Source organism: Vipera ursinii (genome assembly GCF_947247035.1).
Source record: "Vipera ursinii genome assembly, chromosome: 1".
In the NCBI taxonomy this organism is placed as follows: Eukaryota; Metazoa; Chordata; class Lepidosauria; order Squamata; family Viperidae; genus Vipera; species Vipera ursinii.
In genome coordinates, this window is record NC_139512.1 from 185641542 (window position 1) to 185655535 (window position 13994).

The window sequence follows — 13994 nt, forward strand, 5'->3', positions numbered from 1 at the left end:
CTATGAATGTCTGCTGTTTTTTCTGGGGATCATGGAATACGGATTGGGCTTGGGCAATTTAGCCCCCAGTAAGATTTCTATGAAGTGATCAGTTAGGCAGTAGGGTGGGAGCACTTCTGAGCTCTTTTCAGTGAAAACATCTCATAGATCCCAATATTCTTTAGGAATCCAGGGATCACCCTTGGGGTGTTCCTTTGTCACAGCTCCCACTTCTCTTCTTGGCTTTCCCCTCAGTGGCTTAGGGGTAGGGATCTTAAGCCTCTCTTTCATTTTCCCCTTGGGGCTAGCTTGTTGAATCTTTTAACATCTTCCTTCTCCAGTTTACATAAGGATTCAACTTCAACTATGCCAACCCCAAGGGGTTTCTCCATGCCTGGCATCACAATAAAGTTCAAGGTTTCCATATGAGCCTCTATTCCCACCTCTATTGGTTTGGTGACGAACATTGCTCAGGCCCCCCCTGCTACCAAGTTGTCCAGCTGGCAAAAAGCCATAGGAACTTGTCTGAGTCTCAGACCTGGTTTCTCAGCCTGAGACCAGGAGGGCTACCAAGCTCCCCTTGCACCCTGAGGATGGCACCACCAGTTCTGTGGGAATGGTCACTGTAATGTAATCCCACTGGGATTAGCCTGCCCCACCTGTGCCAGCAAAGGAGGCATGGTGTGGGTCCTTTCAGACCCAGTATTTCAACCAGGGAGGTCCAGGAGAAGGGCCTTCTCTGCCATTGTACCTGCCCTATGGAACTTCTTGCCCCCAGAGTGAAGTTGTCTCCAACCCTCCCAACCTTCCATAGGACCCTAAAAACCTGGTTCTGCCAGTTGGCTTGGGGCTCCAATGGGAGAGCATCACAGTGAAGGTGGTTGATTGATTAACAACAGATCCCACCTGCTCCCATACTCCCTATCTTTTAATTGTATATAGTATATATAGTATATATTTGTATCCTATTTAGGCTTTTATTTTTATACAGTTCTTATTTTTAAGATTTTAAGCTGCCCAAAATTACCTGAAGGTAGGACGGGCAGCCAATAAATGTTATAAACAAACAAAGTTCTGAGCTCTATTCATATAAGAAGTTCAACTGCAAAATTTACATTAAAATTTATGGGATGTGACTAGCGCATCCATCTATGATAATTTAAAACTGTACCTATACTGTGGGAAAACCATGGCTGATTTAAAATCCCAACATTCTGAGATGAGATCTAAAGCATACTATGCTACATATAGTTGGGCTATTTGCATACTATGCTACATATAGTTGGGCCATTTACTTCCATAATTGATCCATCCTAAGAGGTTTTCTCGTACAGAGCCACTTGTAAGTGATCCTGACATATTGCTATGTCTGTCATTTAAGGATGTACATCATGGAAATGGTACGCAGCAAGCTTTCTACAGTGATCCCAATGTCCTTTATATTTCACTACATCGCTACGATGATGGAAACTTCTTCCCAGGCAGTGGAGCCCCTGATGAGGTAATAATGCGATAAATATGTGATTTCTTCCATTTTCAGAAGTAAATGTTTTAGTTTTTAATTCTCTGAAATTGTTTAGCCTCACCCCTCAAATCCATGACAGCTAAATATAATTGTAGCAATGTAAGTTCTTTATTTTTTAGATTTTATCTATCTATATATAGAATTTAGATATAGATATATGGATATAACAATAACAACAGCATTTAGACTTTTATTTATTTATTTATTTATTTATTTTTTTATTTATTTATTTATTTATTTATTTATTTTAATTCCATTTATATCCCGCCCTTCTCCGAAGACTCAGGGCGGCTTACAAGCTTAGCAGTACTGCTAAGTACTGCTCCATATTGCTTTACAGCACTCTCTGAAAGGCTTATAGAATCAACATATTGCCCCCAACAATCCTCATTTTACTGCCCTCAGAAGGATGGAAAGCTAAGTCAACTTCTAACCTTGCCAGGATCGAACTTCAGAGTATGAGCAGAGTTAGCCTGCAATATTGCATTTCTAACCACTGCACCATCAGGACTCTTGGTGACATATAGGTAGTCCTCAACTTAAAACCACAATTGAGACCAGAATATATGTTGCCAAGTGAGAAATTTGTTAACTGAGTTTTGTCCCATTTTATGATTGTTCTTGCCACAGTTGTTAAATGAATCACTGCAGTTTTTAAGTTAGTAACACAGTTGTTAAATGACTCTGGCTTCCCCATTGACTTACGCTTTGGTTGTACTGAACAACACAACCAAATACGTGGCATTACGTACAAGAACATTTACACAAGTCCAGATGAGAAATTCCACAAAACATTATAGAGAATAATAGGACTAAGATCCTGTCAGGTTTCCAGATCCAGATGGACAGGCAGGTACTATCCAATCAACCAGACACTGTGGTAGTAGTGGATCAAAAAACAGTGGTGGGGATAGCTGTAGTGATGTTAAGGGGCAGCAATGTCAGGAAGGACTATGAAAGACTGTAGAAGTATTGGGCCTGAAGGGGGAACTAGAGAAGCTGTGACAAATAAAGACTAAAATGATGATAAGAGTACTTCGGCTATAACAGGAATTAAGTCGGGAGAGTGAACAGATCCCAGGAAGAACATCAGAGCTCTGTTTCCAGAAGAGTTGTCAGCCATTCTCTCTCAGTTCTAGGAAGCAGGCAACAGCAAATCACTACCAAAACTCCACAAAACAACTGCAGGGATTAGTCCAGGCAATTACCAGGAAAAGCATTAATAATGAATGAATGAATGAAAATCTAATTGTATTATTAATCCCTGCTTGGCATATTATTTATCATACAGGGAATCCTCAACTTACCACTGTTCATTTAATGACAATCCAAGCTATGATGGCCTTGGGAAAAGTGATTTACAATCTGTATTGCACTTATGACCATTGCAGTTACATAATCACAATTTGGGCATTTGGTAACCAGGTCACATTTGCAGCTGGTTGTCATATCCTGCCATCATGTCATTGTGATTTTTTTTTGCCAATTTCCAACATTAAAAAATGGGAAAAATGGATTTACTTAACCACTATAAAAATTGTTGTAAAATCAGATCTGACACAACTTACAACAGAAACTCCAATTGTAATTGTAAATTGAGGACTACCTGTACCAGTAGAAGATACTCCCAGGATTAACTTAAAGGCAGAAATAAATAAATAATAATGTTTAAATCGCTGCTTCTCATTTTGTTGTTTATCACATCATAAGAGGATTCTCTCAGATTAAATATTCTTATGTTTAAATGAAAAATTTCTCATTTTTAGCTATTGTTCCTATCAATGTGAGAAATTAATTGCCCACTCTGTGTAAAGCTGATTTTGCAATTTAAAAATAAAAATGATGCATATTCTTTTCACCTATTCCAACTTACTTCAAATCTGTGCCATTCAGATGCTTTGGTCTGAAACTTTCTTGTCAGCATGGGAATTTCTCATACCTAATTGGTAAAGACTGCCCTCTGCTGCCCCAACTCATTTATTGAGCATATATAGAAAAGAAATCGTCTCACTTTCAAGGAAATTGTGACGGGTTATCTGTTGAAATCATTGTGGGGAAAGTCGAGTTATTTTTTTTAAAAAACAGCACTTAATTTACATGCTTAATTGCACAACAATTAATGAAAAGTTCAGCCTTAGAATTTATTGCCCATACTGGCCCATATTTTGATTTTTGTTAACAAATTTTGAGTACTAGTTTGAATAGATATCTATTTTCCCTGTAATTAAAAGCCTAGAATCTTAGATGCTAGAGATCATTCCTGCTTTGTAAATTTCCCAGATGTCCCTGATTGGCAATTGTGTTGGATTAAGACGGACTTTTGGCTTGAAACAACTTCACCTGTTGTCAGTTTATATAATATAAACTGTGATTTAATATTACACTGCTCTCATACCAGGATAACTAACTGTATTGCAATATATAGGAAACTTTTTTAAATTAAATTTAAATATTTTCAAATAAATTTGGTGATTAAGTAGAAGTACAATTTGAACAGTCTTTTTCTTGCTACATAGCCCTGATTGTTTGCTTTTGGGAGGAAAATAATATTAGAATTTTGCAGAAATTTACCTGGGAGATACTTATGACTCGGATTCAAAGTTCCAAATGTCACCCACTGTGAGGCCATGTAATAGTGATCTGGGCTTTTGAAAACCCATTTACACTTACAACAGGTTGCCAAGCTCCATATTCATGTAATTGTTATTTGCATTCTTCCAATTTTCCCTTTAGGCTTTTCTCAGAAAGTCAATAAGGAAGTCAGCAAGAAAGCTTGCAAAATCACTATCACATGACTCTTTCTGGTTTCGAGGGGCTGAGTGAAGAAGATCCATTTGAACCTATTTTGGGATGGACCTTTTTCACCCAGTCTCTTTGAGAGCAGAAGGGCTGCCTGTCACATGAATTTCACTCTGCAGGTTGTTGCTCTCAAGTATGTTGGCTGGAAAAAACATTTTATTCCTTTCAGAGATCACTAGCAAACATGATCTTTCTTAAAGGGGAAAAAGGCTTTTGTCCAGCCCTTCTCCCCTTCAGAAAGGTGACATTTGCTGACTTTTTAGACAGAAAGCTAGTAAATGCAATGTTTTTAAAGGCCACACACAAATGGGAGATCTGGCATGCTGGACAAAAGAAGCTCAGATCTTCGGGAATCCGAGCTTCATTTCTCATTCCCTTTTAAATATGGAGAACAGCTTGCCTCTCTCAGAAGGCAGCTCTTTCCCTCTGTTTAATAATCTGTGCAGTAGCTTAGCAACTGCACCTGGGAGAGCCAGAATAACACTAATTGAGCAAAGTGATCATATGTGCAACTTGCTTAATGACCACCACAATTTACAATTATAATGGGCAGGCTCCATTATAGTCATGAGCCAAGGACTATTGGTAATATGAGTATAAAAACATGTGTTGTGGCCTCTCGAGGTCATGGACAAATTAGGGGGAAGTCATTGTCCAATTTGCTTCAATGGCTTACTCAAATGTGGGAGAAGGAATGGCAGAGCCAGGGGGAGGGATGAAAAAAGATAGAATCATAATGTAGCCAAAATATCCAACTCCCCTTGATTGCTGTTGCCGCTTATCTAACTGTTATCAGGTGATGACCATTAGTCAATGGCTCAAGGTTGACTCAGCCTTCCATCCTTCTAAGGTCAGTAAAATGAGGACCCAGATTGTTGGGGGCAATATGCTGACTCTGTAAACCACTTAGAGAGGGCTGTAAAGGTATATAAGCAGTATATACTGTAAGTCTAAGTGCTATTACTGTACAGGTATTAGATCAGAAGATTTCTGCTCATAAACTTTTAGCAAGACACCAGTTATTTATTTATTTATAAAATGTATTGGCCACCCACCTTACCTCAGGGTAACTCTGGGTGGCTTACAATCATAAAAGATAAAAATAGTATCAACTAAAAACATAAGTAAGTTAATACACAAGCAGTGTGGGCCAATTAAAATGGGGAGGATGGGGGGAGGTGGGATATGTTGTTAATTGATCAGCCACCTTTATTGTCACAACCCCAAGCTAATTGGTAGAGCAGGGTCTTACAGAAGGGCAGGAGGGTTGGAGCCAACCATACTCTAGGGGGCAAGTTGTGCCCTTCTCCTGGACCCCACCAACCAGAATACTCTGGCAACAAGTTTCACAGCTTCAAGTAGTTTAGACCCCTGCTAATTGTACCTGGAAGCAGAGCTTGCAGAGCAATGGTATTACATGGGCCATTCTTCAGGCCCCCAAAACTGCCTGCACTCTGAACCAGCTGTATCTTCTGAATGCTCTTCAAAGGTAGCCCCATGTAGAAGCACATTATGACAATCCAACCATGAGATGACTGTTAAATTGAACCTTCCTGTGTGGACCTTCCTGTCTTTTGTGCCTGACAGGTGAAAAGCACAGCACAGCACAGAGTTAAATTTGAGTAAATAGCTAGATTTATTTCTCAAAACATTAGATTATCTGTCAGAATCATCCAGATTGGGTGTCCTGCACAGCCAGTCTCAGTGAGTGAGCGCATAGCTCCCCTCACACAAGAGAGAAGAGAAGTCTTTGGGGCCCTGTTTGCATGGCCCAATTCCAAATAGGCTGTGACCCCATAGTGGGCTGAGGGATGAAATAACGTAGGGAGTGGAAGTTGTAGAAATTTAAGGGGAAGTGACCATGTCATTCTAGAATTCATCATAATGCAGGCATGGGTAATTAAAGAAAGTTAGACTGGTGTTATAGACTTTAACAGAGCTGACTTCATTAAACTAAGAGTTTTGGAAAGATTCCATGAATGGAAATCCTAGAGGGAGAAACATTTCAAGATGGAAAAACAAGCTAATAAAGGGCAAAAAAAAAATACCACAGAGAAAAAAAAAGACACTGGATAAGACGAACATGGTTGCACAAAGAGCTTCTGACAAACTGAGGGATAAAAGGACAAGTATAAAAATTGGAAAAGAGGGGTATATAACTAGAATAGAATACCAGCAAATAGCTTGAATCTGCAAGGACAGAGTCATGAAGACTAAGGTTCAGAATGAACTGACTGGCAACAAAAGCCAAAAATAACCAAAAAAAAGTTGCTTTCAGTATATAAGGAGCAATTAAAAATTCAAGGAAATGATCTGTTCACTACAGATAGTGTCTGACTTAGAATCTCAATTGAGCTGCAAATTTCTCTTGCAAAGCAAGAGATTTGTTAAGTGAATTTTGCTCCATTTTATGACCTTTCTTGCCACAATTGTTAAGTGAATCACTGTAGTTGTTTAGTTAATAACATGGTTGTTAAGTGAATCTGCTTCCTCATTCTTGGTTGTCAGAAGGTACAAAAGGTGATCATATGTAACTGTCAGTTGAATCAGTTGCCAGGCATCTGGATTTTGATTACGTGACCATGGGGATGCAACAGTCATGTGAAAAACAATTATAAGTCACTTTGCCATTGTAGCTTCAAACAGTCACTAAATGAAGTCAAGGACTACCTGTAGTGGAGGAAGGTGGCAAGAATATGATGTGCAGCAAGGAGAAAGCAGAACTGCTTAATTCCTTCTTTGCATCTGTCTTCACAAAAAGAAAAATAGTCAAGCCCATCAAAAGGAACATCGTGGAAGATAGAACAGGAATGCAGGTCAAAATAGGCAAGGATTATTATGAGAATACCTATCTATTTGAACAAGTTCAAATCTCCTGGATCAGATGATTTACATCTCACAGTACTGAGGAGCTGGAAGAGATTATCTTAGAACCACAAATGAAATCTTTCATAGCTCCTGGAGCATGGGGGAACTGCCAGAGGACTGGAAAAGAGTTGATGTGGTTCCAATCTTCAAAAAAGCAAAAAAAACTGCCAAAAAAGCCAATGTTCTAAGTACATCAAAAGATAACATCAAGATCATAGGAAGTGATAGTATCTCTCTATACTGCACTAGTAGGCTACATTTGGAATACTGTATCGTTCTGGTTAGCATGATACAAAAAAGATGTTGAGGCCCTAGAATTTTTGTAAAAAACAACAAAACTGATAAGGGATCTGGAGGCTAAATTGTATAATGAACTGTTAAGGGAACTAGGTATCTTTCACCAAACCAAAACATGAGGGCTTGATAACAATCTTCCAATACTTCAAGTGCTCTCATAGGGACAATTGCATTGATTTATTCTCCATAGCAACTGAGGGTAGAAAAGGAAGCTGGAAGCTTGTCATACAGAGATCCAACCAGGAAGTAAGGAGGAATTTCCAGAAAGTCAGAATGATTAATCAATGGATTAACTGGCCCTGCAGGTAGAGTTCTATACTCTTCTTTCCCAGGAGGAAACAAATCACCTGAAAGAGGATCACTATGTGATTATCTGCAGACACATTTAGTGTGGAAAATACAGTATTTAGACTTCACTACCCAGATTGTCACATGGTAGGCTCTTATCTGTGCTTGGTAAAGTTTGCTCATCTTCTGCCAGCAGTATTCTAGACATCTGTATTCCATTTTATCCTTTTCAGTTACTTCATGTTGGACCAAGAGGTCCACAGGTTGAAAGAAATTGCATGGAGCAATCCTGTTCAAGGCAGTCACTAGGTGAATTCAATACTTACACAGGCTTACACAACAGGATAGTGTCATGAATGTATTTTAAAGTTAAGATTGTTTGTATCTTTACATTCCAATCACACTATCATAATAGTGAAGGAGGGACAATTCAAAATTTCTACATTGGTTTGTATTTTCTCATAATAAATTGTACAAGAGCTATTAAATGATTTGAAGTGCTGCTAAGCAAATAATCTTATAGATGTTAAGATGCATAACCTGTTTCATTTTTTTTCCATTTTCTATTTCTTAGGTTGGCATAGGATTGGGTGTTGGTTTTAATGTAAACATAGCATTTACTGGCGGTCTTAATCCACCAATAGGAGACTCAGAATACTTGACTGCTTTCAGGTAATTCTTAATTTACAATTTTTTCTTAGATTGGTGGGTGATTAGGAGTATCTGTATGTTAACAAACTACACTATTCAGATTTGTACACTTATGTTAAGCATAAGCCTTAGGCTTGTAAAAAGTTAAATACATTACATAAAGGCAATGCAAGTTTTAATGTATGAAATCTAATTTAAAATTACCTCTATATTTTTTTCATTTATAATATACAGTATTTCGCATGTGATATTTTTCATGCTATTTTTGATTTTAGTGGTTATTTTCAATATATATTCCCTATATGATGTTTTCTCTTGCATTCCCCCATTTTAATAAAGCCAAGGCACTGGGACAGCTTTTATTTAAAAAATCCAATTAAGGAAAATAATTGCTGGAAATACTGCTCATGGTAAAATTCTCTTATAGTCCATTTCAGATAAATTCCAAGGGAAAATGTAATACACAGTGCAGCTAGAACTTAAGAAACTTAAATGTTTCTTAAACTTTTTTTTCGGAGGACCCCTTCCCACTTTTAAAAATTATGCAGGATCCCAACAGAGCTTTTGTTTATACGGATTATATTTATTGATGTTTATTGTTTTTTAAAAAATAAAATTGATGCATTTGCTACTGCTACTGTTTCTCATGATTGTTTGAAGGGGTTTTAATATTTTATTTTTTTAGCATAGGCTGGCAAATAATTTTAATTTCAAGATCCCTTGACAGGGTCTTAAGGGACCCTCCAGGAGTCCTGGGACCACACTTTTAAGAAATGCTGGCCTAAAAGAAAACATATACCATAATTTAAAAAATTAGCAGTAATTCTAAACAAACTGTTCCATCAGTCAGGTAGATAGCACAATCCAGATGTTTTTTACATAGAGTTTTATTTTCCAAAAAAACCTACACACCAGTTGCTGGGAAGCTGCTGTTGCTGGGGGCTGCTATTGCTGGGATGCTGCTGCTTGTGCAGCCGGGTTGAGAAATTAGCTGCTGGTGAAGCTGGGCAGAGGCTGCTCCTGCCCAGGGTTGGCGCCCATGAAAGAAGGACACAGAGATCTCTTGGGGGAAGGGCCCCGCTGCTCCTGGGATGCACACTGGACCTGGGATGCACTCTCAACCACGAGGAGCAGTGGACCTTGTTTATTTATAGTAAAAGCAACCAATCATGTTTTATTATTGTTCAAATAGACCAATCATGATTACACATGTATTCTTCTAAACTATCCTGAAAGGACATTGGTGTTAATAGTAGATTCAAATACAGTAATGACCAATCACCTGCAGGAGGCGTCAGAATTTGCCTTATATGGAATAGCCAATGGTGTGAAGGAATTCTGTGATTATGCCCTTATCTGGCTGTAGCCAATGACATCTCTCCTAGGTTTCTTTGTTTTCTAGGTTTCTTGGTTTACTTCCTTATACATGGTTCACTGAAGACTTTCCATGGTAGAAAAGTACTAGCCAGCTTCATGTATAGGAACAGAGTAATTCTAAACAAACTGTTCCATCAGTCAGGTAGATAGCACAATCCAGATGTTTTTTACATAGAGTTTTATTTTCCAAAAAAACCTACACTTAATATAGTGAGATGGGCAGTTTGTTTTTGTCAAAAAGTTCAAAAGTTCCTCAATTCAAAAATGTTCAACTATTGTGCATATATCCCCTATATCTCCTCAATTCTAAATGTCATGGGACACATATAGATGGTCCTCAACTTACAACCATAATTGGGATTGGAATCAGTCACTGAACAAAGCTATTATTAAGCAAGACATTCAATTGATAGCTTTGCTCAATGACCATAACCCTAGCACCCCCAGCAATCTCTGGGAGATTGTTAAGCAGACAGAGCAAAAGAGCTGCCTGCCAAGTTCACCACCCCTCTGTGCATGGAAGAGAATTGCTCCAGTGGGCTGCAGGAATGGAATTTGGATATTTAGTACCCCTCTGTGGTCTTTCAGTCAGCCCTTGAAGACAAAGTGAGTCCTCACAGCAGGTGGTTTGGAACCTTTCCCCAATTGATTTTCTGGGGAATCTAGCAAAGGAGATTGCAAATGGCAATCACATGCCAAGCACTCAAATCATGACCTTGGGGGTGGGGGTGGGGGAATAGCATTACATTTTACACCAGCTGGAAGATAACACACTAATTCAGAGGCCATTGCAACTTTGAACAGTTATTAAACTACCAATCATAAGTGAAGGTTCAAATGTACATAGATTGGATGTCACTCTATTATAGAAGTTCATTTATTTGATGAGCACAGGAAACAAGCTGCAATGAGGAATAAAAACTAGTATATTATCTTTCTCACAGCATTCATTATATTCTAAAGCAAAACATTTGAATTAGGCTAGACAGCTATGCCTAAATATCTTTTTGTGCCTCCCCCCCCGAAGATCTTTTAAATACAGTTGGTAAAAACTGGCCATAGAGTTCCGACAATTTTGAGATGGGAAATCATCCCAAAGTTGTCCAAAATAGGCTTAGTATAATACTAAGAATAAAAATCCTCCACAAAGTCTAGGATAGTTATCTAGTTGTTTGCAAAACTCAAATGCAACCAACAGCAGCTAGAGAGTACTGTGTACTTTGTCCTTCACAGAAATGACAACAGCGCTTCACATCCTTGAATTCACCAGGTACTCAAGGGACGCGGTGGCTCAGTGGGTTAGGACGCTGAGCTTGTCGATCAGAAGGTCGGCAGTTTGGCAGGTCGAATCCCGAGTGCCGCATAACAGAGTGAGCGCCTGTTACTCATCCCAGCTTCTGCCAACCTAGCAGTTCGAAAGCACGTAAAAATGCAAGTAGAAAAATAGGGACCGCTACGGTGGGAAGGTAACAGCGTTCCGTGCGCCTTTGGCGTCTAGTCATGCCGACCACATGACCACAGAGACGTCCTCGGACAAGCACTGGCTCTTCGGCTTTGAAACGGAGATGAGCACCGGCCCCTAGAGTCGGAAACGACTAGCACGCATGTGCGGGGGAACCTTTACCTTTACCTTACCTTATCCTGGTACTCAGTGCACAATTTCATTTATTAATCATATATCCTAATCAAATGTATGCAGATAAAGCACACATTTTAATCTTGATAATATTATGAAAATGAAATAATTGACACTGTTGTACAGTTCAATTTCTTAAGCACCAATTATTTCACTCAGTACTAAAATTTAGTTGTATCTGGTTAGCATTGTATGTAAACCATACAAGGTGCGGTATAGTTATGTCTTTCTACTTCATTGTTTTCTGTGCAATTATTCATAAATTTGTATATTAATGTATACTTTTTTCTATAGCTATAAAGGAAAATGGTAAACTTCAAAAGTATAAGCATCTTCAAAAGTATAAGCAAAAGTATAGCATCTTCTCTAGTCCTTTTCTCATTCATTGTTTCGTTCTTATTTGTGTTGAAAATGCCATTGAATAAGAAAATTGAATCATTCACTATCTTGGTGAGTACAGTACAGTAATCTGTTTTCTGCTTTTTTTTCTTTTGGTATTGGCTATTCATGATGCAGAACAATAGTAATGCCTATTGCTCACGAGTTTGCTCCAGATTTCGTACTGGTGTCATCAGGTTTTGATGCAGTAGAAGGTCATCCTGCACCCCTTGGGGGATATAATCTATCAGCAAAATGTAAGTTCTTTCAGGGTGTTAAATTTGACATATTTGTGTTTGGATGCTTATATTTAGGAGCTTTCAGTTTCAAATTTAGCAATCATTTTCTCATTTCACTCTTTTTAATACATGTTTTATTGATTTTTTAGTTTTACATCGAGGTATTTATGAAGCAATACAGTGGTTGGGTAGTTAAAAGTAAACAATAGTAAATAACAAAGTCATTTGTAGATAGGTCAAGTTACATCAACAAGAATTCCCTCTGCGATTCCCTTAGTTATGATAACATAGTCAAATTAATCAAATTAATACATTTCTAGTTATAGCACAATCAATTAGAACAATTTTCAATATATTTTCACATATACATATCCATGTCCTGTTTTTGAGTTTTACCTAATTGGAATAGGATATTCCGAACTAGCCTATAATATATAAAAGAAAACTTAATTTTCAGGTAGCCCCCATTTCCCCCATTTCATTATATAGTAATTATCCTGTCTAAAATACATACATTGTTCATTTCAGTGCATTCTTATTTTATACAAGTTTATTCTATTTAACATCTGAATAGTTCACCAATTATTGAAAAAATATCTTTTGTTGTATCCTTCCAAATATAAGTCAATTCTAATAACTTTCCTTTTCTTTAAAGGTCTAAAAGTTAAATATAAAATCAATATGTATCTTTTAAAGATTCCCTTTGGCCCATTAAGAAATTTTTTTAGCTCTATCATTACAACAAATATATTCTATTTATCATCTTAGTAGTTCATCGATTTTTAAAATAATATCTTTTATTATATCATTGCAAATTCTATAGAATTCAAAATTATATTCTGATAGCTAATCTATTTCATTATGTAGTAATTATCATATCTGAAATACATACATATTCTATTTGTCATCCTTACAATTCATCTATAGTTAACAAAGTATGCTTTATTGTTTGTAGCTAATTTTCATTCCCTTAAAAATCTAGATCCTAAATATAGACTCAGTTTATATCTTTTAACAGTTCCCCTTGGCCCATTGAGAGAAAAATTTAAGCTTTATTATTGCAAGTCCCAACACTTACAACAGAAAAAGAAGAAAAATTCATTTTTTAAAAAAATCTAATTCTAGCTTTCTTCTTGTGCCAGGCAGGTTTCCATATCATTGCCTTTAGCTTCTCAAATGTGTCTCCCTTTCTTCCTACGCCCATTGTTTGAATCCAGGGAGACCATCCAGTTATCAATTTTTCATAGAGAGTGACCCCTTTGTAGACATTAAATTTTTGTTTCAGTAAATCCAATCTCCATGTTTGGCATAGTGCAGTTGTCATTAATTCAATCTGGTCTTCTTTCAAATCCATCTGGCTTAGATAAGAAGTCATGTCTGATGTTGTAGTTATTGTTTGGTTGGTTAAAGACTTAGTGTACTGTATTTGAAGGCCTTTCACATCCTCCATCTTAGTATTGCTTTCTTCAGCTTCTGTTGTTTGTTGGATTGTAAGTTTTATAGTTGAAATCAAAGTTTGGACATCAAGGCTCTCAGTAGATTGTACTTGTACTACCAATTTATGAGATGGCCTCACTAGACCGATGGTTCGTTAAGGTGCTTCCAAGTAAAAAGGCAGCACTCAGGGATGCAATCAGACGAAGCTTTATTTAAAGATAAGAGTAGAGAGAAAGAGTTCCCTGGCATGGAGGCATCCATGCTTGGATTGAGCTCATGGATCACTCCTACAAGAGAGCAACAAGAGAGAGCAGGCAAGCAGAGTGAGAGAGAGAGAGAGCAGCCCCTGAGCAGAGGTTTTTATGGGGGTCCTCAGCCCCTCCCTTACCAATTAACTCTCTCCAATGGGGCTGCAGGGGCCGGGGACCCCTGACCCACCAGTGGGAGCAAAGATGCCTCTTTGCTCCCATCTGATGACCTTTTTGGGGAACGGCCATGGTTGGCACAAAAACATCTAACA

At 37.8% G+C, this 13994-nt stretch overlaps 1 protein-coding gene across 4 annotated transcripts in view; it reads left to right on the forward strand.

Moving 5' to 3' along the window:
- HDAC4 (histone deacetylase 4) overlaps nucleotides 1-13994 on the forward strand; it is a 371455-nt gene that overhangs the window by 324645 nt on the left and 32816 nt on the right. For all 4 annotated transcript variants that reach the window (XM_083350735.1, XM_083350737.1, XM_083350736.1 and 1 more), the window contains 3 exons: nucleotides 1361-1480; nucleotides 8331-8428; nucleotides 11937-12055. In XM_083350735.1, the coding sequence (XP_083206861.1) occupies nucleotides 1361-1480; nucleotides 8331-8428; nucleotides 11937-12055 (337 nt within the window). The remainder of the gene's footprint in view (nucleotides 1-1360; nucleotides 1481-8330; nucleotides 8429-11936; nucleotides 12056-13994) is intronic.